Source organism: Bacillus rossius (genome assembly GCF_032445375.1).
Source record: "Bacillus rossius redtenbacheri isolate Brsri chromosome 4 unlocalized genomic scaffold, Brsri_v3 Brsri_v3_scf4_2, whole genome shotgun sequence".
NCBI lineage: Eukaryota > Metazoa > Arthropoda > Insecta > Phasmatodea > Bacillidae > Bacillus > Bacillus rossius.
In genome coordinates this window covers 23,654,616-23,679,453 of record NW_026962011.1, presented here as the reverse complement: position 1 = coordinate 23,679,453, position 24,838 = coordinate 23,654,616, and the positions used below count along the sequence as shown (strand labels likewise).

General features: G+C 33.8%; 2 protein-coding genes across 5 annotated transcripts in view; one reads left to right on the top strand and one right to left on the bottom strand.

Moving 5' to 3' along the window:
- Nucleotides 1-1,855: 1,855 nt before the first annotated feature.
- LOC134541771 (large ribosomal subunit protein uL11) lies at nt 1,856-13,576 on the bottom strand. Its single transcript, XM_063385435.1, has 6 exons — nt 13,419-13,576; nt 10,727-10,800; nt 8,429-8,609; nt 7,583-7,701; nt 7,032-7,131; nt 1,856-1,895 (listed from the first exon to the last, which is right to left on the bottom strand). The coding sequence occupies exons 1-5, from the start codon at nt 13,453-13,455 to the stop codon at nt 7,045-7,047; spliced, it is 498 nt and encodes a 165-aa protein (XP_063241505.1). The 5' UTR covers nt 13,456-13,576; the 3' UTR covers nt 1,856-1,895; nt 7,032-7,044.
- A 255-nt stretch (nt 13,577-13,831) lies between these two features.
- The window catches only part of LOC134542377 (dystrophin-like), a 73,580-nt gene continuing 62,573 nt past the window's right edge, over nt 13,832-24,838 (top strand). For 2 of the 4 annotated variants that reach the window (XM_063386557.1, XM_063386560.1), the window contains exons 1-3: nt 13,832-13,906; nt 20,058-20,130; nt 20,228-20,288. In XM_063386557.1, coding sequence (XP_063242627.1) covers nt 20,236-20,288 — 53 coding nt within the window. In that variant the 5' untranslated portion in view covers nt 13,832-13,906; nt 20,058-20,130; nt 20,228-20,235. Of the gene's footprint in view, nt 13,907-15,470; nt 15,597-20,057; nt 20,131-20,227; nt 20,289-24,838 lie in introns of all 4 variants that reach the window. The other 2 variants (XM_063386558.1, XM_063386561.1) reach the window with 2 other exon arrangements.

Here is a 24,838-nt window from a genome sequence, read left to right as displayed (position 1 = left end):
TACTGTATGTGCAGGCCCACAAATGAACCACATAATTATAAAAAGATTAAATTTAAAAAGTACCACATTTTAAAGTAGTACCTAATAGTAAATAAGCCATTTTTCAAGTTTAAAATACTGAAAATATAAATATTTGTAGAATGTCCAGTTTCTGATGTTTCCAAATGCTGATGATCCAAGTCTAAATAAACCACACACAAAAATAAAAACTTTTCACAAGTAGATAAACAAAATCATTCTCATTTTAAGGTTGTTGCTTGGCAATGAAGATATTGAATCTTCTATTAGTTGGGCTTCCTTCAGAGGCCCTGTTAAAATTATGTTTCTCTACTTGCAATTCTTGAACCGTTTGTATTATAGCTAGGCAATAATCACAGTGCGCCACAGAACTTACAAATCATAGGACACATTATCTGTCAGGTTTCGTATCCTGACAAGAGTTAAATATTACAGGAAAAAACAAACAAGTTTCCTTTAAAAAAAATTAAAATTGTGTATTATAACAGTTAAGGAAACAAGTGTGTTGTTTCATGTATAGTAATTCCCGAAATGTTTTTGATTTCCCTGACTTTTCCAAACCATAGCAACCCTGAATAAATAAACTAATACCTACCTCCAATATATGTAGGAGGCCGACTTCTTTCTTGATCTAGTTACCAGCTCTACCTAACCTAATTGAGTTGTATAATTTACCCACTGTTTTTCATCCGAGTCTAGGTAGCCCGTTACAACATATCAAGTACGAACTCACAAAAATTGGTCAAGTTTTAAATACAAATTGAGTCACATCACAACTTTGTCAACAGATCTGCCCATTCAAACACAAGACTTGGTATTTTAAAGTAGTAAAACTAAGTATTAAAGGATATTGCATAAACTTGCTCGCTTATGGCTGCAAAATCAGTTTGGAAACCATGAAATAGAGTGAAAGAAACTATCACACCTAATACAGATTGTGAAAACAATCTTCTGTACTTAACATGATTCCTACAAACTTATGGTTGCGATAACCAAAACCATCTAAAAATTTAGTGATTTCAACCAAAATATTTAATATTACTAGTGGCCATTTCTGTTTGTTTTTAACTGTTAGAGGACTTACGTGACCCAGTACACACACTGTGTAAGGAACATGCAGCACAGCTGCAAAAAAAGTTGGATAAAGGATTGGTTTAAGTTCATGCATGTTTTATAAAAAGGATATGTGTAATACCTTAATTCTTACCTCTAAAAATCAACAATTTCTACATACTCAATTTTCAGTACTATTTCTAAAGAATCCACTGCATTCAACTATTAATAGCAATTATACTTACACATGTTTTTTTTTTCATTTTAGAGGCACAAAAATGGGTTATTTTTTAACCCAGTTATTTTGCATGGATACATTTTTAAATCTAAATATTAACATCTTTATAATGGCTTAACTGTACATTTTGCTAAAAAAATGCAAAATATTTATCTTCTTGAATTTTGTTAGGTAGAAGAAACCAATTATTTATACATTAGTTTATTTTTAAACACCAATTTCATGGTATTCCAAGTTTTTGGAACAGATTCCTCAGTATTTTATGAAAAGCAAAAAATTTGCATTATAAAAACAATAGCCAAAATTCAAGTAAACAATGGCATTATTGTAAATGGGACAAATGCAAGTCCCTCATGATTATAAAAAAATTCAGTCATTATGTATAATAAATAATGCATGTTTCAATTTTGTGATAAGTATTTCCGGTTTTCTGTTATTTCAGTTTTATCACAAACCTTGTGATATCATGTCAACTGAATATATTATGGACTTTTAAATTTTGTCACATTAAAAATATGAATTGAGGTTAGAGGAAAAGTCATGTAGTGATATTTTGAAGTATATTTATTTCAATACTGGTACAAATCTGGAAATTAAAGAGAAAAAAATTAGTACATCCTTTAGAACAGCAACAATCAATGACAAGAAGCCCTTCGTAGGGCTGTGTGAAACTTCCAAAATTCAGATTTTAAGACCTGTAATTTCTTAAGAAAATATTTTGACGATTGGTGTTCGATAGGCCTGTGCGCATATAATTAAAAAATAAATAAATAAAATAAAGGAAATAAAAAATTTGTAAACAAATATTGAATAGAAAGAATGAAAATTAGAATCCAGCTAAATATTTTTTACATCATGTAGCAAATACATGGGGAAAGAAAAAGTAAATGTACAGTATAATGGCTTCAAGGAAATTAGACAAATGAGAACTTAGTAAGAATTTAGTCGACTAGGGTGGAACCGCTGAGGCTGACACTGGCACTGTGTAAAGAAGGACATTTGAAGGGAAACAGTCCTACTGAATAATGGGGTGGGAATTATGATCTCCTCGACTGGCCAAGTGACAAGAGAAATGAGAGGGACATGTACTTGTACCGGATGACGACTCTGCAGTCCTTGAAGGCTTTTAGAGAGAAAGGCGAGGGGACATTACAAAGCAAGTTTAAACTGCTGGGGGAAGTTTGGTTGAATTCAAAAATACAGAGAACATTCTTTGAAAACATTAATTTTGTTCTTAGACTTAATTTAACTAAGGGTTAATATTAAGTAATATTAAAACATGTTAGGGCTACAATTACTCCTATTCCAGAAGTGGGGTGGATCTGTACTGAGAATTTTTAGAACAAAGTTTCATTGTTAAAAGCAAAATATTTAAGCTGTACACAAGAAACTTACATTAATTGTGAACCAGTGAAATTCAAGTCCAAAGTCCAAATTTCAGCTTCGCACAGCCCTATTATTTCTTGCCACTATTTAATCAATATCAAATAATGTAAATGCAAAACACTCACAAAATATTTATATTGTACATTAATTTGAAAACATCTACATCTGCCAGAATAATTTGATTAATCGTGTGTGAATACTGCATTTCATTGCTTATTGAAGTAAGAAAAACTATTCATATTAAGCCACAGTAACTGAAATTTATCAGATTTGGAATTACCCTCTTTTATCGCATAATGGTCGCACACGCCTAACCGTCGCACCCATATTTTAAGGGCATCAAATTTTGGATAAAAAAAAAACCTCTCGCGTAAACATCTGTAAACAGTCAACCGTTTACAGATTGATTTCATTATCTCATGTTTATTGTAAATTAATTATTATATTTAAATATGTATTTGTATTATAAGTTGTACCAGCAATCACACTAATATGGATAGCTAAGGCCAGCCAGTATGTTTAGTCTTTGGAAATTGCAGCAGTGTAATAATTTATTGTCCTCATTTAATTATTCTTTGGACGCCTATTCCTTTTTATGCAAGCTTTACATGAGTTAAACACAGGTTTAATTACCGTACATTGGATTTTACTACAACTGCTGAGTATTTCTTCCTGCTAGTTGCGAGCTCGCTGGTTGCTACAACAATTCCTGGGAAGTTGAGGTTGAAAAGGAAGGAATAGAGGAGGATTCTAAGACGCCATGTTCGAGAGAAGACGTTTCCCTTGCGATGTGTCGCCAAAACCCTGGTGCCCGCAAAGGAAACAAGAAGATCGTGTCCGCTACTATAGTTAGATACTATAGTGTAAACGGAGTATTCAGATAGGAGAATTCTGAGTTCATCTACCTCAGAATACAGGGTATACGCCTTAACACGACATACGCGGCGTTTCGCGAGTGCTTCCAGCATCGCGACTTCTACCTCTGATTCCTGCCATCTCGTGGTGAGAACTTTCCTTGTACCACGTTTTTCAGGACCATTTTGGTGTCGCCGATCCAGTCAATGAGTCGTAGCCTACGGCAGTCGTAGTGGATTAGAACTCTATTGCAGCGTCCCTTTCTACAAGTTCCTGCGACCATACACCGATCTACCCAGCAGTCCTGAATGGCTGAAGAACCTGCCCTACCCCAAATTGAGCTAGTAGGTACCGGTAGTTGCAAACCTTGATAATTCAGTAATGACGGTGTAGTATCGAAACTGGACCCAAATCCATTCATGTCTGGCAATCTGTATTTGGTAGGTTATTTAAAAGCTGGTACAACATTTGGATAATCTGAACCTAATCTTCCTAGTCAAATTTATTCAGATCAATAATTTTCAGTTTCAGTGTTGTACATATCTATGTGTTGAAATTATATCAATTATAATATTACAATACAATTAATACCATTTGATATTGCTTTAATTATTAAATGTTATCAGTTTTGGTATTAAAGTACAGCCAACCATCATACTTTGCCAGCCATTTAACACACACTACACCGTACTATCATCTGTAATTACTCAAACACAAGTAACTGTGACGTGTTAACTGTGTCAAACGCAGTTGTAATAGTCATAGACAGAGACACGTTCGCGCCACACATCGCATAATATTTTTGGTCCCGCTATTAGATTCAGAGCGCTTTGTGTGGGTATTTTTTCCGTATAAAACAATGTATTTTAAAATAGAAATCTAATATATATTCGGAAATTACCTCTTACTTATTTACCGGAAATACAAAGTTGTCTGACGTGTAAATTATCTTTTAAAGACTTCTTAAACGTTATAACCTTTATCCGTTCGTCAGCGTCGCCGCAGTGTATCCTGTTCAGAACTGTAGCCAGCGCTCGTTGCAATCATTAATGTTTGGTTATGTTGCTTTCCGTATAGAGCGCGTGCACGTAGCTGAATATCAATATCTCGCCGAGTGCATACAACACATGCTCTCTATCAGGTGCTGAGTTAACTACATTTGATAGCCTGCATTCTTTCGTGTTGTGTAATCATACTTTCCACGAATGGGTTTTGTTTTTATGAATAACTTTACCAAACAACATTTCCCCCCCGCATAATCGTCGCACCCCTACTTTTCAACCTTGACTTTAGAATAAAATGTGCGACGATTATGCAAAAAAACACGGTAACCAAAAGTAGGTACTTTATCGTATGATTCTAAAATTCAAAGTAAAAATAAACAACACAAATTACAACAGGTAATTTATCAATTATGTCTCTCATGAATTATTTATTTCTAGCCTATTTTTATTTTTCTTAAAAAAAAATTCATTAATTTAATAAAATACCTTGTTCAAAAATTATATATTCACAATGTGAGTAAAATCATATAGAAGTGTTTATCAATATTATTTAAGTTTTTAAATTAATACTTGAAGTTGAATTCCTAATCATAAACACAACAATTGCAGCTTTTTATTAACACTCAAAATCTAATTCTTCTGACTAAGATCCATAATTGTTCACAAGCAATTATCAAAATCACAAAGACAAATATTCTGGAATACTGTATTCACACACACCAATAAAGCAACAAAGGTGTAGCCAAGCACTTTTTTCAGCTAGAGAATTGTTTACAGTAGAATCTCACAAAGTACCAAATTTGAAATTATTAAATTTTTCAGACCAAACAAGTTGTTTTAAATTTAGAAAGAAAAAAAACAGCAAATGTACTTCAATTATTTTTAATAATAAAAAAAGGAGAGAGGAGGAGTTTAATGAGATTTCACTGTACAAATGTCAGATGGTACACATAATGCAAATACAGTAGAACCTCATTTTTTACACATTTCAAGCGACCATGACAAATATTAGTAAAAACCGCGAAAACATAGAGGGGAGGTATTTAACATTTTTTGTCACACTACAATGATGATAATAATAATAATAATAATAAAAATATACACCACACTAAACAAAATTTCAAAGATACTTACATTTTTACATGTTAACCAAAAATGCATGAAGATGCCATTATTACAAGAGTTTGACACGTTGCTTTAAAACTTATTTGAATATGGGTCCAGTAATCCACAGTTTACAACTCATTTTATTTCATGCACAATACATTCAAAATTTGAAGGGGAGATATATCAAAATGAACTTTATTTTTTGTTTCATTTCACCAAAGTTTTGGTTCATGACTGTATGTTTCACAATAGCACAAAATAAAATGTAAGTTCTTTACAATTGCAAAAGCAGCAGCCATGACTACACACAGTAACATATAATAAACAAACATAACATAATTAACTTAAACTTTTATTGTTTCGCCTAACTTTTCTGATGGTTTGTTTTTAAATGCTCCCCTGTTGCAATGAAAATTGCAGGAAATTCATTAATAATACAGGGAAAATGACATCGGAGTTTGTGAATCCCGGGTATGTAAAAATGAGGTTAGACTGTTACACCCAAAAACTAACAGCTACAATTAATAAAAGAATGATTTGTTATTGGGGTTCTCTCCCCAATGGCTATAAATGCCCATTCCAGCAGTTTCATTATGGTGAGGACTAAAGAGCAAGTCGAGGTATAAAAAGAATCCTTCTGAACTGGATGGGTGGATGGGATGCCAACCCCTACCCCCTGCGTGCTGCCACTGGGCTCCCGACGGCACACATGCACAACTACAGACTCACACACCCACACACAGACAATGCACTTACCATCAGTGCCAAGTAACGCTTCTTCTGCGACACTATAGCACAAAGGTTTTCAAGGATCACAATGTATAAATACAGTAATTTTTAAGAACGTCCCAAGTATTTCTAAAATAGTTTGCAACAAAACTATTAACAACATATTAAGCCAAATTGTTAGAGCAAATATATCTTCATTTACAATTATAAACAACCCCACTAAATATACCCAATATTGTGAATCATTGCATTTCTAAAGATAAAAAAGTAGATATGTACTTAACTTTACACTTAGCAGAAGTCATATTCCTTGGCCATTATTTAGAATTCTTGTCATTACTATTTTTTAAAGACTATTCCTATAAATTCATACCAATTTCCTTTGGAATATGATGTTTCGTCACAAATGTTACCGATATTTAATAACATTTGCAAGTGCTTCAATGTCATGTACTATAAACACTTGGGAGACTCTTTCACTGCATAAAGCTAAGTAGATATCTGGTAGCAACTGTTAAGTGAAGATGCAAGATGCAACCAAAATAAACTTTCCTCCAAACAAGCAGAACCAAGAAACAAAATAATAAGCACACAGACTAATCGTACTGATTCAGAAGCCCAGTTGCAGCAGTAAAACTTACGGTGAACTATTAATTAATCTTCTGGAACTTCTATCTCGCCATTGTTGATCTGGTCAATGACATCATGTGGGTTCTTCCCTTCGATAGTGCAACCCACCGACTGGAACACACACGCACACCACTTGCACACCATACAAAATAATATAACAATCCTTTTTAAGAGGTTTTTTCTGCCTAAAAGTGTTTAAATTTATACTTCATCACAACTTTTAGTTTTAATAGATTCAGTCTTCGGTACTTCTTAAATATTCTTAATGGAAGAACCTCATTTTCATAAGTAGACATTGATAATTTAAATTAATAAATGGTAGTTATATTCAAAAATTAATTATCCAGCCATTGTTTTAATTCAACAAATAAACTAAACAGTAATACTATGGCTGGGCCAATCAAATCCTCAAATCCCATCATATCCTTAGTATTAGAAGGATTTGATATTCGAGGAAAAATATTCAAAGAATAATATTTGAGTAAATAAAAGTAAATGAAAATAAATAAAAATAAAGAAAAAAAAAAAACCCCTGTCAGTCAGGTACCACAAACACGCTCACCTGACACGTTCCCAGTACCTCCTTGACAGTGCCTTCCATCTTCTTGGACATTGACCTGTCCCGCATGGTTTTGGCTATGCTGACTACGTCATCGAACGAGAGGTTCCCGCTGTGCTTAACTGAAACAATCACACAAAAAGGTTGCTTCACACACCCAAATACTCTGACGAGCAAGTGTATACTGGAACAAACTGCTCGGCTAGAGAATTACTCACAGATGAATGGACACATGATGAAAGAAAGTGAGCAGCACAAGTTTTCAAGGTCGACAAGTAGTCTGTGAACCACTGATGGGTAAAAAAACAAATTTTTTTTACATGAAGGGGCCTGCATAATCCCAGGTGTATTTATGTCAGTGAGGCAGGATATGTGCAATGCTCGCAGTTGCTTTTAGTACAGAATCACCTGAACTGGGCAGTCATCTCTGCTTTTAAGAATCAGTAACAGGTGTTACATGCCTAAAACTTATCCTGTAAAAACATTTATAGCCCTTTTCACTCCCCTAAATATGTTGAAAATAAAATATGGAAACATTACTCATCCGCCCTCAGCTTATTCTAAAAAAACTTTTCGTAACAGGATATCTCGAGTAGTTTTAAATGCGTGATTTCTTCTAAATCAATGCACACTGTATGAGTGCCTAAATAGGCAGAGCCATCAATTTTTTTTTTTAAAAATCTTTAAATAAAGAAGTGACTTAAAAAAGGCATATGTACAAGTCAAACAAGGCATCTGCTCACGTAATTCAAACAGAAGTGGCCAAAACTGTAACCTTAAAACCCTAAGTTAGGCACAAGTACACGCAACCGTGTGTACAATGTTGGTGACAGAAAAAGGTAACTCAACTGTTCTTCTGCTTCTTCCTGTCTCTGGGCGGCTCCTTCAGTGCCTTGATGATGAGGGAGGCCGCGGAGGGGCAAACAGATATGGCCGCCTGCCTGTTCTGGATCGTCAGCTTCACTGTGATCTTCAGGCCTTTCCAGTCAGACGTCGCCTTGGCTATGTCATCGCCCACCTTCTTGGGAGACTTCACAACACAAGCAATACACATCATTGTGAAAAACACATACTGAAATAATATCAGTAATTGTTCCACACCACATATACAAGATCATCTCTTGATCCTGATGGCATGATCCTGCATACATTATCGTAGCAAAAACTTGCGATGAAACAAAGAATTATTTTATGTTGAATACGAAAGAAAAAATTCTCACAAGATTGACAATTTTATTATATTATGAAATTCAAGTTTTTATTTTCAGGATCATGCCAACAGGATCAAAGGATAAACTTGGCTACACAATATTAAACCACAAAATTAAACCACAATTATTTATATACTAGCTGCAGTACCCAGCGTTGCCCGGGCTGAACACAGGGTGAAGGGGAACTGTTTAGAGATCAGATGTAGTTAGTAATTGTCTTCTTAATTTGAATGTCAAGTGTGCAAAATAATTTACATCACTTTCAGATCCCGACAGACGTTCTGCCAGTTTATAGTTATTTACCTGGTCTGTATGTAATCGAGACTCTATAAAGCAGTATAGAAAAAAAAAAAAACTCAAAAATAAGGGATTACTAATATTGAAAAGATTCCATTATCTAGCTAATGCTCGGCATGCATTGCAATGCCTCATTCAGTTTTGTTTTGTAATATGTTTGAAGTAGTTACACATATACAAATAATCTATCCATGTCTCTAAATATATACCTTTATATCTATCTACATCTATAGTCCTATAGATCTATGTATCCCTCTATCTGAATTTATCTCTTTATATCTACATATATACCTCACACTATCTCTATGTATTCTATATGAGGGTACTGATTGCTTCGTTGTTAATATCACACAGGTGTTTTTTACTTGTATGGGAAAATTAAGAATGATAAGGCATCTAGTGCATGGCAACAATGTTAATAGGCAATAGGAAATAAACTTCTAGCGCCTGCGGCATTGTCAACACACACTTTGTACGTGTACTGCATGTTGTATCTAACCCCCTCCAACGCATTTGATTCTAAATTGGACTTTTAGTAAGGATCCCTAATGTTATTGATAATATAATATAGCCTATAGCCTTCCTCGATAAATGTACTATCCAACACTGAAAGAATTTTTCAAATCCGACCAGTGGTTCCTGAGATTAGCGTGTTCAAACAAACGAACTCTTCAGCTTTATAATATTAGCATAGATTTTTAGACTTATTCTTTCCAAAATATTTTTGTGAAAATTACCTACAAGCTTGTTTAATAAAAATAAGCTTCTGAGCAAGGCGAATGTATGCTAAATAAACTATCCTATTTCAAAGCAATGATGAGTATACTAATAATACTGCATCACCAATGACGAAAAATTTCACTACTGTCACCATATCTGCTCAGACAGATTACATAACAATGCTACAGGATAAGACTTGGAGCCATCTTAAGTTACAGTATTTCTCCACCTTGCTTCTTACCAACATATATTTAATAATGAGACAATAATGAAGAGGTTAACACAACAGAAGCTAATAAATCATCTGAGTACAAGTTCTCCACATCACTTCTGTCATCTCACAGACATGCACTAAGTTTGTTATACTTGCAGGTTTGACCTTTAAACTTTCGGGGCATCCTTGCACGTTTCACTTGCCAGAAAAAGTATGGTGTATGGTCGTGGGAGCATGATGCTCTTAAGTCGAAACAGGTTCTGCTCTCAATGCCCCTCTTGAGGAAGAGATGTGAGGGAAAATTGTCTGCTTGTGTGTTGTTCATAATGTTCGGTGTATCGAGATTATTTCTGACAATGAATAATGAATACACGTAACAATGATGATTGTATATTCATATATTATGAATTAAGTTTTTTTATATTATTCACTAAAGGTTATGTGGAGTATCCTTATTGATGACCTAACTTTTAAACACATTCAAATTAATTTTATTATGATCTCATCATTTGTAATGACTAAGCAGTTTCACCTTCAGAAAAATCTTAATTCGCAACTGCATTTTATTCAAGACATTTGCATTAGTGCCAGATAAAAAAAAAAAAAAAAACTAAAGTAGTTCTCCTCTATATAAAAGTTAACTCTTTTTGACCTAAGTTAATTAGCTTATAATGACAAAAAACTATACCACAATTATCTACTTACCAAGCCCAGAGGTCCTATCTTAGGGGCAAGGGATGAGGTTGCTCCAACTTCTCCACCCACACACCTCAAGAACACTATAAAAAAAAATTGAACGTAATTACATAGTAACTTCTTTAAAAACTGAACTTTATTTTATCATGGTAATTTTCTAAAACAAAAAATTCTGAAAATAGTAATTTTGAGCCCATCTCATATCTCAAAGAACTTGTAAAACAGCATTGTAATAATTCAAGTAGTAGTTTACTATTTAAAGCCTCAGCCACACAGATTGCCGTACTCATTTTTATTAGACTTACAATCATAATTAATTTTTTATGTACCTACAGGAACTTCCGACATATTGAATTAAAACAGCAAACATCAGGAACAAGCCATCAGGATCCAGGAATAAACTTCAATATACGAGGGGGAAGAATTAGCATATTTTTAATTGTCCATAGTTGGCTGCAGTTGTGCTAAACACAGATACCTATAGGTATACAATTGCATGTAAACAATGAATAGAGGCAGCAGTGAGAAAACACAGGTATTGTAATGTAAAGTAAGCTTTAAACTGTTATTTTTCACAAACTAATAGGAATTAGGAAACCATGTTTTCAGGGTACATTAAGGGATGTCTCTAGTATTTGAAAAAACACATACTGTATTCTTTTTTATTTACTCCTCATTCCCCGAAGCCGCGACATCCAATGCTGGTATAGTAATGTAAGTTATAAACTATTTTCACAACCTAGTAGTAATTAAGAAACAATCATTCAGGGTAAATTTAGGGACGTGTGTGGTGTGTTTAAACTATGTTTTCTGATATTTTCTTTCCATTATAAAAAGCTGCAACATCCGATAATTATCCACTGCTATTTTTCTAAATATTGGTGACTTTGGGCATGCACAAATAACAAAACCATCAGTTTTTGTGTAGTTGCACTTATGTGCTTTTATTTAATCCTCTTAGTATTCAGCTTTATTCATGTCAAAAGAAAAGTTCATCGAAAAAGTATGAAAATATCAATCTTATGGAATACTGTTAAACTCAGTTCCAATTTATTCAGAAATTATCCATAAATTTGGCTTCCTCCTCACATGCAACTGCTTCATGAAATGATGAAATTCTACAAATATTTTATTTTGTATCAACTTCACGAACCCATTCCAGTAAATATGTAGAGTCGCGGTATATGCGGAAAAAAAAAAATGCTAAAAATCCGAAAATACTTTTATTCTATGCTCTTTCACTTCCTCTTTTCAAATCAACCGGCAGAGATAAGAAATTCCAAATACTTTTGGAGATATTGAATTTTTTAATTTTCATCACAATACCTATGTACCTATTCATGCGGCGATCACCATTGTTTCTTGTTTACTAGTATCTATAATGTTTCTTATTGGACAATTTTGTCACGTGACAGTTACGTGATTGGCCAGTATTAAAATGAACCAATACGTGATTATTTATTTATTTATTTATTCATGTTCCGTCGGAGGTATCGCGACGTAGGAGAACGACTACATCATTTCCTTCTAATAGCAAAGGAAATGTACCCGCCTCCAACTTAGGTGGGTTTTCTAATTTTAAAGCCTAATTTTTTATTTGGATATTGTTGCGCAAGTAATAAGTAACAAAATTTTTTTTACGTGAGTTGTTAATGTTCATCATTTGTCCGGGTTTGTTAGGTCCGGTCAGTTACATTATAAATACTTTAAAACTAAAGAACCATTGAAATTAAATCATATTTTTAATGTCCGCTTAGTTTGAATGTATTCATAATGTAACTGACCTGACCTAATCGACCATTTTAGTTCCTACTGTTCATCCTTTGTCCCGGTTTGTTTGGTCAGGTCAGTTACATTATAAATATTTTAAAACTAAACAGCCATTAAAATTAATTCACATTATTTTTTATGTCCACTTAGTTTGAAAGTATTAATAATGTAACTGACCTGACCTAATCTACCATTTTATTTATTACGCATTTACAAACACACTGCAAAATAACAAAAATGGCCACGGTCGAATGGTTGTACAGGTGTTGTATTGCAAAATTAAAAAATTCGATATCTCCTAAAGCATTTGGAATTTCTTACCTCCACCGGTTGATTTGAAAAGAGGAAGTGAAAGAGCATAGAATAAAAGTATTTTCGGATTTTTAGCATTTTTTTCCGCATATACCGCTACTCTACATATTTACCCCCATTCCTTTATATGTTTACATACTATGAGAACCAGCAGAAAATTACTTTCTTCAGAATATAATAATCACTCTAATCTCATTGCACGCCTGTTTGACGTTAATTTCAGGGCAGTGCCAGTCGCGTGTTAGGGGCCATTCTAGGGTAATATCTCTGCAAACTTGATTGATCTATTGGCCACCTAGCACAGCAAACATTGAATAGTTTTCTGTGTGGCCTCGGCATACAACGGGTTGGTTTGCAGCATTTAAATTATTGCAAACTGACAACTGTTGGTTAGGTACGATGGGCTCACCGAGATGTAAAATACTTAATTTTTGGGGGTAGATAAGTAGAATTACACACCATATTTAATAATATACACATTTACAAACTTTTTACATGAGCGTATTATCAAGTAAACAACCCAAAAGAGAATTATCGCAGTTTAGAAGGAAAACAAAGATGTAAAAGCCACATTTGAGCAACACACAAAAATCAGCATTAGTACAATTATCAACCTTACCAACTTTCACTTCGTTTGGGTCAAATTTTGGAGGCATTGTTACACAACTTTAAAGAACTTGCAATATTACGATACTATACGAGATCCCTTCGGATTTTAACTAGAACACGCACCACGTTTCACAAATGTACTTGGTAACAGAAGAAAGCTTACGGAAGTAGATTTGCCAAATGCCAACATGACAGAAATGTCTTTCGTATCCGAAGCAAAATATCCCCATTATTTTTAGTTTTACGTATATTTTACTGTATTAAAATGTTTGAGCACAGTTAAGTAGTCAAGAATAGAATTTCTCCTTAATTCTCTTCATGAGAATATTTTAAATTAGTAAGCTTATTTGTAGAAATTGTTAGCATTTTTTTTTTTGGACATTGGTGGTTTGAAACTTTTCTAGTTTTTTTTCCCCCAGTTCATTTGTTCTTATTGTTGATTTGTTATTTGTTGTGAAATGCCGGTGTTTGATAATATTAGCGGCAAGTGACCGTTGGGTAATATTTTTTTAAGAAATAAGTATTGTATAATTACTTGTCTGTTTTTGTGTAGTGACTATGAGGCCTACCTTATTTACTTACCAACTTAAATAAGCCTGGTAGTTCTCTGAGCTCATTTTAGCTGTAAGAGGCATTTAGGATTAAAGAAGTGTGCACTCTCGCTTTACACACTAGCTTATTTACAAAGTGAATTGTGATGTCGACCCTCAGCGGTGCTCACGGCACACTATATGCGCTTACGAATTTTTAAAGATTTAATATTGTTTGATCACAGTTGAAACATATTTTATGAGTCTGAATGGTAATTGTAAAGCTTCAGAAAGAAAATGCAAACTTTAGAAAAAAAAACTGATTCCAGAATGCAATTAGTTATTTACAAAAAAACAAACGGATAATATAAACCTTAAATTTTTCCCTATAATTTCAATACAATCGTCATATTAAGTCCATTTTCAAAACAATACCGCTGTTTACTAAATTTTTCAAAGGAAAGAAAAACGCACAAACCTCCAGGGAAAACAGTAAAAAATGCCCACGGCTGCGTCAATGTACAAACATTGTAATGTAAGCTATAAATGGTAATTGCTCAGAAACCAGTAGGAATTCAGAAACACTTCAGGGTAAGACAGGTACGCGTCTAGTGTTCAAAAAAAGAATATTCAAAATATTTTTACTTTCCATAAAAGTCCCTCCGTAAGAATATTACCATTTTAAACTGGATAGTAATTAGGGCCGTGAAGACCAGGGAGATTGTGGGGTAACACATTGGAAAGAAGAATTTTTAGATAAAAAAAAGTTAAATTTTCATAAATTGAAGTAAGTTGGGAAAGGAATTGAAGGTGTTAGGAAGTGGTGAAGGTTAAAGCATACACCATGCTGGTCAGACAGATGCTGGAGAATGTAGTTGCAGTATGGCTCCTATAGGGTGATGGAAGTGCATGAGTTGGAGAAAGTACAGAGGTGAGTAAATTGTAAGGGTCACTGCTTTTTCATAAAAAAAAAATGATAGAATTCTAAATTAGATTTTGAATACTACTGACATTTACTCTATTTGCCCAGAAATCTGCTTTCAAAATTCCTACTGGTTTGTGAGAAATTACTGTGAGATTGTATATGTTACATTAGGAAGCCTGTGCAGTGACTCTGCCGCCACCATTGTGCTTTAGTGTAGCAGAGATTGTTTTTCACAAGAGATTGGCCTGACAGTTGTCGCCACCCTACTGTTTACTTGATACTAGCTGCAACTTGATCTAGTGGTTCTCCAGAGATCCGTAGGAAGACAGCGTAGCTGAGGGTTTTTTCAAAATGACAGTTCTGTTTGATGTCAGTGTGATACGGCCGGGGCCAAGACTGTTTTCTACCCTAACGAGGCACAACAAGCATTCTTGGCCCCGGTCGTAGGGTACTGACACTAAACATCCTTGCCATTTTGAAAGAAGCCCCGGCTATGCTTATGAAGCACAACATGGCGACAGCTGCGTCACTGCACAGGCTACATACTGTAATCTATAAACTGTTATTTCTCAGAAACTAGTATGAATTTGGAAATACTTTGTTTCAGGATAAATTGAGGAACATCTGTAGATGTCTAAAACACAACCGTTGGATTTTTATCTTCTTTCTTTTTTTTATGGAAAAGCCACAACCCGTACAATTTACTCAAGGTGTCCTGCAATATGGATGACAGGTATGTGCTGATGGTGGCGAGGTGGTGATTGATGCACAGGCATTCTATGATCCTGAGGTGAAGCAATCTTCGAGCATAGCTTGCAAAATGAATAATGTAGGCCTACCCTAGTTGTGGCACAGTTGTGTCATGTTCACCGAAGTACATCAGTTTCATAGTGTATAAAGCCTTGGTCATATAGTACATGAGAAAAATGTGTTTCCTGAACACTTCAAAACTTTGAATCAAAATTAGAGGCAATAAACTTAAAAATGGAATTTAGTACCATATAGAAGTAAATGCCACCATGAATTATTCTCTGTTTAGTAAGTACACTTCAGTATAACAGTGCTTAGAGAATGCCAAGCTAAATCATTTTATGGTGGGTTTAAACTTTCAATTTTTGGAATTTTTTTCATCCATATTTAATTATTTTCATTGCATCTAATCGAAAAATCCGTTTCTTCGTAGCTCTTCCGTATTTGAGAGTTTTATAGGATTCTGCAAGACTAAATAATTTATAAAACTGATGAAAAATTTTCACTGCTTATTAGGTTCACTGGAGAACCTAATAACCAGAGGTGCCCACCCCCCCCAAACACTAGACTCACCCCCCCCAACCTAATGATGCCCCCCCCCCCCCCCCCCCCCGAAATATTTTGTTCCATTTTCTCAATGATTTACTTGATGATTTTATAATGTTATCCTTTTTTAGTATTATATTTTGTCACATTTTGCATTAATTAAAACTGATTTTATAATAATAATTTTGGCCATATCAGGTAATATTTAATATTATAATTTGAGCATACTTTGACATGTGACAATGTTCTTTTCAATCCTTGCTTGTTACCTTAATAGCTTAAAAATGAGATGAAATAGTATCGCAGCATCATTCACAATAGTTTAGTAGTACAATGGAAAATTTTAAAAATTCTGAATTAGACATATATTTAAAACAGTTAACATTGAGTTATATGTAATATATACATCTTAGCATAACAAACAAAAGTAATACAGATAACTGCCTGTTTGAAAATCTAGCTCAAATTGAATTTGTGTCTCCTTGCAATAACTTTCACTAGCAAAAAAAATTGCATGATTAAAAATTAACGCTGATCTATATCCTTGACAAAAGCTTCTTCCTTGAAGATGTAGATAGAGAGAAGATCTCAACGATTTCATCATTTGAAATGGATGCAAGCACATCTTTTTCCGAACACAGAACCATTAGATTTGACAGCCATCTGTCACCCATGCACGATCTCAGCCTGTTTTTCACTATACGTAACTTATTCATTGCACTTTATACGGAACAACTTGTAACTGCCAATGAGAGTAAAGTTGCATAAACAACTTTAATAGCTTTAAACCCAGAAAAGTTATTGAGGCATCGATAAGGTTTCTGAAACCCTTAGGATACCCACAAAACATTTTTCTTTTCATCTCCCTTATCTTCCTTTTCCTCTTCATCACCATCGATTTCTTCTGTATCTATCAGGTTTTCATTAGCCACTTCAGTCTCTTCATCTTCCTTTCTTGATGTTCTTGGGCTTTCTTTTACCACATCGGATAGTGAGATATTTGGATGTGTGTCAAGGTACAGATCACTGAAGCTGTTCAGTTCTTCAGCCACCGAGTCACAATCCCACTTGTAGAAATCACACAACTCTTTGATGTCTTCAGATTTAACATTATCTTTCTCTGCATTAAGAACTCCTGTGTGAGAAAATTGGCTCATTTGCATAACCATTTTTAAGGAATGATCGGAAAATCTATCCTCGAGCTGACGATGCAGAGAATCTAAGAGCTTAAAATACATTTCAATTTTAAGTCTACGATTTAGGTCTATTTTGGGCTCGTCAACTCCAATCTCGTCCATTGCCCTCTTCCTAAACCTTATTCTTCCAGGTACTGATACAAGTGGATGAATGTCATATTTTTTCGCAAAATCTTCCGATTTTTTTAAAAAAAAAAAAAGTGTTTCTAATATGCGTGTTGTCTTGAAAGTACTTAAGGCACCCGCCTACCTGGGAGCGCATCCCGAACTTTCACTCGCTATCGAATCAGCCTTCACGTGCGACAGCGGTCGTTGCTGGAACTAGGCTGCATCCGCGTTCCCTCGTCGGGAGTGTCATTCATATTCCCCCTTCCAAGAATTTTCACAACCGTAATAGGGTGTTTCCAAACCTCTAATACTTCTGCTCTTATGGCGGAAAGAAAGATAACTGATACCGCGTGCAATTCTCTCTCTTTCAATCCATCCCTCACCCCACCCCCTTCCTTGTTGTTCTGACGCTACGTCCGTCGCATACAATGCAGTGACCTAATATTTTATTTCTGCATAGTTTGTAGAAAGGTCCAGCGCATACCCTTATATTAGTGCCACATACATCGCGTGAATAGTTAGTAAGATACAGAAGCCTGAAAAACCCATTTTTGGCCATGTTCAGGGATAATAAAATATTGTTATTTATGTACAGTTCATTTTGAAAATATATTTTAGTTCTTGTCTAAAGTTTGAGTTCTTTTCATACCGAATCCGATTTCTAAAATTTTCTGTAGTATTCTGTTTAAACATGTATTTTAAACACTATGTAACACTCACTGTTCACTTGCTAGGTAGGCGAGCGCCTTAAGCAAGGGCAGTCGTTTGAAATGTGTGTTCTTTTCGTAGATAAATGGCGTGAACACACATTTACATAGTTTCTGTATAAAAACGTGTTCTAACACGCTGCAGCGCGATTTTCTGACATGTAGACGGGCCCCGTAATAAGTGTCTGATACCGATATGTACATTTGTATTGCTTATTATATTTTACACTTACCTTTCTCGTTATGGTTCATAAATAGCAGTAGATGTCGATGTTCCCTCAACATAAGGTTTCCACGCAGAACTATCACTGCACTTCACCTCAATTATTTTTTTTCCTAATTTCTAAATTGTGCTTAACTTTATTAAAATGCTTCTTCTTGCAATGGTATGCCCACTTATCATGTCTAACAGTCCCTTCACACAAAATCTCTAAACATTTATATTCATATTGCGTTTGCTTTTTAGGCATGGCTACAATACCAGCATTATATCACGATTACACTTCAAAAACTAATTAATTCGAAGATGATAACAATAAGAATAACGCACAAGCACAACCCGACTTCGCACTGATACATTCAGTAATGACAGACAATAGCTTCAGTGTGGTCCAGCCAATTCTGGGCTGTCGCTGCCAGCTATAACAAGCAAAACAATGAAATGAGAAGGAATGCGTGTAAAGTGATAACACTTTTCCTTTTTCTGTCCATATCTTTTGACTTGTAAAGAAAGTGTGGGGAATAATCGGAAATATGGTCTCAACTATCCGGCGGGCATGAGCTGAACAGAGGTATAGAATTTCCAAGCCTGATAGAATGCATCAGATTCTCCTTTCAATTGCACGGTCTGCGCAGGCGGGAAGCTTTTTTTTTTTTTTTTTTTTTTTTTTCAGTGTGTGCGCTTATTGTCGAAGCGGGGATAGGGACCATCCTGAACTGACAGATGCTAAACTGCTTTTGTTGAGGAAAGTGCGGGGTTGCCAATTTGATTTACAAGATCCCTTTCAATTATCAAAGCACCAGAAACGTATTTTCACATTAGAAGCTATAAGTATGTAAATAATATATATTTTTTTCTCGTCTTTTAACAACCCCCCCCCCCCCCCCCCCTGAAATTTTAATGACGCAGTCTGCGTCGTTACCCCCCCTTGTGGGCACCCCTGTAATAACACTAGTCTGTAATTGCTGAGGTTTCACAAATTATGACAAGTGATGGCAGAGCAAATGAAAGGAATAAAAAATTTAAGAAATGGGAATGCAGTGGAAATAAACTCTATAAACCTAAATTATTTTGGAGCTGGTAAAATCCTTTAGATAACTAGTTAAACTAACACAGAAAAATCCCAATGAACTACTCACTATCACTAAACCTTCACAAACCAAATTTATTTTTCCTCATCATATCCCTTAAATAATTTTTCATTTTTAGGTTTGAAACTCCAAAATGTTGATCACAATTTAAGTTATTAAAGATTATTATTTGTGAGTTTTTTATTCAGGTAATCAACCATTTTTCAGAACAGCTGTTATGGGAATGAAAACTTCATATAAAAAAAATGTAGCTGTTTTGATTTATGTAGTAACTCCATACACATACAATGGTTCTGATTCGCTCAGAATTTTTTTTTTTTAAACTTGCACAACACTGATGTAATTACAACTAAAGATTTTACATTATAAAAAAAAATTTGAAAGAAGGATAAAATATATGAGTCACAGAATGAATGTGTGTGTGTATGGATAATGAAAGAGGCAGAACTGAACAAAAAATTCACAAAAAAGATCAAAAAATGTGCAGATTTTCAGACACAAGGTGGCCTTTATTAGGAGTTGTTAAGACACTTGAATTACTTAAAACTATTTGATCTCTGTCAATACTGTTTTCAGTACCTACCTACCTCTTGTGATGCTAGAAGAAAATACCTTCTGTGATGCTGAATCTCAGGCACCAGATGGTCAGGTAAAATAATTGCAGAATATTTAATTAAGTTAGCATTTTTATAGTGTGTTAAGAGTATTTCAGCTTATTTCTACCTTTATGTCTGACCACTCTTTAGATGAAGGAATGGCATCGTGGGTGAAAGCAAGAACATCATCTGGGATGCCGTACTATGTGACGTAAGTTGTCACACACAACAATCTTAATTTGTAGAGTAGGATTAGGTATGTATTGATTTGCATAATTTGTTTGTATTGTAAACATTTGTTCACAAGGAAAACAAATCAATGTTAATTGAATGTTCAGCACATTTATTCCAAAACTATTTTACTTTTTTTATGCACATCATCTTGTGAATAAAGATGTTCATAACCTTAAGATCTGAAAAAAAGTTTTGTTATAAATTTTACGTCTCTGCCACTTGAGGATGATCAGATATATATTATAGTTATTAGTTTTTGAGAAATGTTAAATCATAAATCCGTAGTCATGTGAATGAAAGTTTATATTATCTTCTACTGGGTTGGGGGTATGGTGGATATATATCCCTCCCCATCCCCCGAAGTCATGAAAAAATTTGCCTTGCAAAGTATCAGTAAAGACAGTATGTTACTTGTGAGAAGCCACATCACCTATGGCTACTACTATTGCCCATATGTGAGTGTGTTAGTGTCAATAGTAATATAAGTTTTTTGAATCATTTTCAAATTATAATTATTTTCTTTTTTTCTTTTCGCCCCTGAAAAAATTTCCTGTATCCGCCACTGGTTCATAAACATTTTTAATATCCTTAAAAAGTCCTTAATTTCTCTTGAATTAAATAAGGATCCTTAAAGGTCTCTTTAAAATTCACTAAGAATCCTTACAAACTCCTTAATAAAGACTGATAGCATGAAAGGAATGGATACATGCACGTAGTTAAGGCTAAGATCCTTAGTTTTGCAGCCTCCAAGAAAATTATTTCTCCCATGAATATCGTAGTAGATAAAAAATACATACTAGACAGAATTGTAAATAAAACTTTGAATTTTGTAAATATGAAGATAAATTTTTTTTCAAAAAATGCTTTCTTATTTCATTTTAATTTTGAAATTTTTAAAACTAAATATTAGGTATATATTTAAACGGTACACGGCTGTTACTTTGCACACAACTTAAAGGAGTTACAATGAACAATTCTGTCTATTAATTTTTTTAATACAACATATACAGAATTTAAATAATCTGAGTATTAAATACTGTGATTTAACTGTCACTTGCCGCTGATGAAAGGAACGAGTTCAACAGTTTGCCGCTAGAGCTCCGATTAGTTCCGAGTTTACTCACTAGATGGCTCTAATATCGCAGGAGTTCAGGCGGGAATATTATCGCTTCGAAACGGTCAAAACACAACACTAGTATCAGCAATAGTAATGAATGAATTGAAAACCGTCTCACGTTGTCGACAATTTCTATAGATATATTTGTCAGCTTTTCAGTGATATAAATTATTATTAATATTCTTCACTTGTGACAAATTTATTCATAGATAATTTTTTATTTAAAATCATCTAACTACAATTACTGAATTGTTTTAGTAGATAGAGATTTATTATAATAGTTGGGCGTCTTAAAAAAAACTTATTTTGGAAATACTAAAGTGCTAAATATGATTATAATATCTAACCTGTTTCGTTTACGGGCATCTACGTGAACGTCGCACATTACATTTTATTCAGGGTTGGCACGTTTAAAACAAAATGTTTAAAACAATATGTTCAAAATTGTTTAAAACAATACACTCTGAATAAAACAAGTTTAAAACACAATGTTTAAAACATTCTGTTCTAAACATGTTTTTTTATATGTATTTTAAAAAGGTTTTATTTCTTACGAAAACAAAAACTGCTTATTGACATTTTCATCACAAGCATCACTGTCTCATTGTAAGTCACCAATTGTGATAAATATCCAGGGTGCCAGTTCCACTAAGTTCATCTAACCTAATTAAAATTTGTTTTTGTTAGTTAAGTGCACGGAAAACAGTTACAAGTTTGGCAGCCTTCTCTGTTCCTAGCCGGTTCCTTACAGTACTATGCACAAACCCAAATGTGGAGAAAAGACGTTCAATACCAGCTGACGAAGCTACTGCACTGTGTAACTGATGTGCCAGGTGCAGAGTTGCATGATAGGTACTTTTCTCCAAAGCCATCCACCCTACTAGAGGTTTAATCTCTTTTAGTGTTACAGGACTGAATAAGTATTATCTTTGAAAGATTTGTGCAATGGGAGTGCATGACTTGATGTAAGCTTTTGGACATACGCCATTGCTTAGCACAAGTATGTCTGTAGAAGAAAACTACAAAAAACACAAATAAAGCAAAAAATTGCTGTTGTCAGGATATAAACACCACACAATAATCCACAATAGGAATTTGGTCACACCTGTGTTTTCGTACCATGTGCGTCTTTGCCTGAGGACAGGAGTAGATTGCAGTTCCCGAAACGTCGCTTGTTTCTGTTTTGGAAAAACTATTGTGTTTGTTTCGTATTTTCGTTTTGTCGTGTTTTTGTCTCATTTTGACTGTTGTGCTGAATTTTTTTGGGTTCAATATTTTTGTGCTGTCATCATTTGTGGATTTTTTTTTCCGTTCTTTTTTGAAAAAACTATTGTATTTGTTTCGTCTTTTCGTTTTGCTGTGTTTTTGTCTCGTTTCAACTGTTGTGCTGAATGTTTTGATTTCAGTATTTTTGTGCTGTCATCATTTGTGGGTATTTTTTCGTTCTGTTAGTCCATTTTTCTTTGTTTCGCTGACCATATTCCTGTTGTGGAGTATTGTGTGGTGTTTATATCCTGACAACAGCAATTTTTTGCTTTATTTGTTTTTTTTGTCATTTGTTTTTTTTGTAGTTTTCTTCTACAGACATACTTGTGCTTAGCAATGGCGTATGTCCAAAAGCTTACATAAAGGCAGGACTGAATAAGTACTCCTTGAAAGGTGAACTTTTTGCCTTGTACTTAATAATATCCGGAATGGCTACAGTCAGGGAAAACCGGGAAATGCCAGGGAATTCCATATTCAAAAATGTGTAGCAATATACCTTACACCTGATGGGACGTCTGCTGAAACCATATGTGCAAAAAATATTTTGATGGTTTTGATTAAAATTAATATTAAAAACAAAAAAAAAAATTAAACTTAAAAAAACTCTTTAAAACATGACAAACTGTTTAAAACAAAAAAAAAACAGTTTAAAACAATAAAAAACATGTTTTTTGATTTTTTTTAAAAAAACTGTTTTTTCCCAACCCTGATTTTATTACAACATTATTTCACATACTTATTATATTAGTGACTTCATTATGTATTTTGATATGACTCTTTACCTTAACATATGAATGAATCCTGCAATCACGGTGTATTACAATAATAGCAAAATGGTTTCATATAATAATATAACTTCCAAAATCAATTTTAATTATTAAATTATTATTTATATTTCTATTCAAGAATCGCACATTCAAGACAAATAAATAATGTTTAAGATTTTATTAGAATATTTCAATTATTGTAAAAAAAAATTATTTGCAAAATGACAATGACTTTCTATAAATTTATTTATTATATTTCTTTAGTTATATTTATTTAATTATGTTTCTTTAATTATATTTGTACCTCGACTTTAGCTCTGGTAGAATGGGCTATACCTCTGGGTGTAATGTTACATAAATGAGTTATGATCAAAATAATAGTTAGTATTGCAACTTTATAGAGATGTTTAAAAAAAAATAGTAACTGAAGGACCAGCCGCCTATGGCAACTTCCTCCCGTAATGATTTAGTTATGTATATAACGATACAAAAATAAGGGCCAATCTCTCGATGCTGTCGTTGAACAATGGTTAACTAAAGGTCGTTTAAAATTACTTTTGATTTTTAACAATAGATTTTTCACTACCCAAGCATTTATTGTATCACTAACCTTGAGCAGTTAAACATTTTCGTTAGTTACACAATTTCAAGGCAGTGGCGATTCTTTTTTTTTTCTTCTTCTGGGGTCATGTAAAATTATGTTTGTAAACAAATATTGGCCAGAAAGAATTATATATTTTTCAATTTAACTTCCGCTACATTATTTGCAACTATAAATGATCAAAGAAACATAAGTTCCAAGTGCGCGCACACACGCACGCATATGTATACATGTAAATACTTTTGAACAAGTGAAATAAGGAGTTTTAGAAAATAAACATTCAGGTAATTTTCCAAAATAAAATTTTAAAGACCTTTATATTGTGTTCTTACATTTGCAGTTAGATTTATTTAAATTATTTGGCAAATATTACAATCTAAAAACTTTTTTAAGTATGTCCAGTAATTTTTTTAGGTAATTTTATTTGTGTTACAAGAAACCGAAGACCTTGCTGAAGTGAAATTATTATGTATATAAAATGTGTTTAAATGGGTGTGTTATACTTAGATGAAATTGATCTAGAATTATATGAAATAAAATTCTATTGTTTTACCAGCATTTGAGCTTTCTAGCTTACGTGAAATTGTTATAGTTAAACTTTATTGCCTAAATTTTGAATTGCTCGAATATGCAAAAAGTAATTCACTCGCTCACACACTGGCCTATACAGGGGCGTAGCCAGGGGGGGGGGGGGGGTTCAACCCCCCCCCCCCCCCCCTTTAGCACCAAATCTTTAATTTTTTCTTATTCATCACTGAAACAAATTTCATATTAAA

What these genes read in the sequence shown, in the direction of transcription:
- LOC134541771 (XM_063385435.1), bottom strand. Translation starts at nt 13,455, where the DNA reads ATGCCTCCAAAATTTGACCCAAACGAAGTGAAAGTTG. An exon ending in AGATAGGACCTCTGGGCTTG is followed by an intron (nt 8,610 to 10,726) that starts GTAAGTAGATAA and finishes TGTGTTGTGAAG; the next exon opens with TCTCCCAAGAAGGTGGGCGA. An exon ending in CAGGAAGAAGCAGAAGAACA is followed by an intron (nt 7,702 to 8,428) that starts GTTGAGTTACCT and finishes TGATTGTTTCAG; the next exon opens with TTAAGCACAGCGGGAACCTC.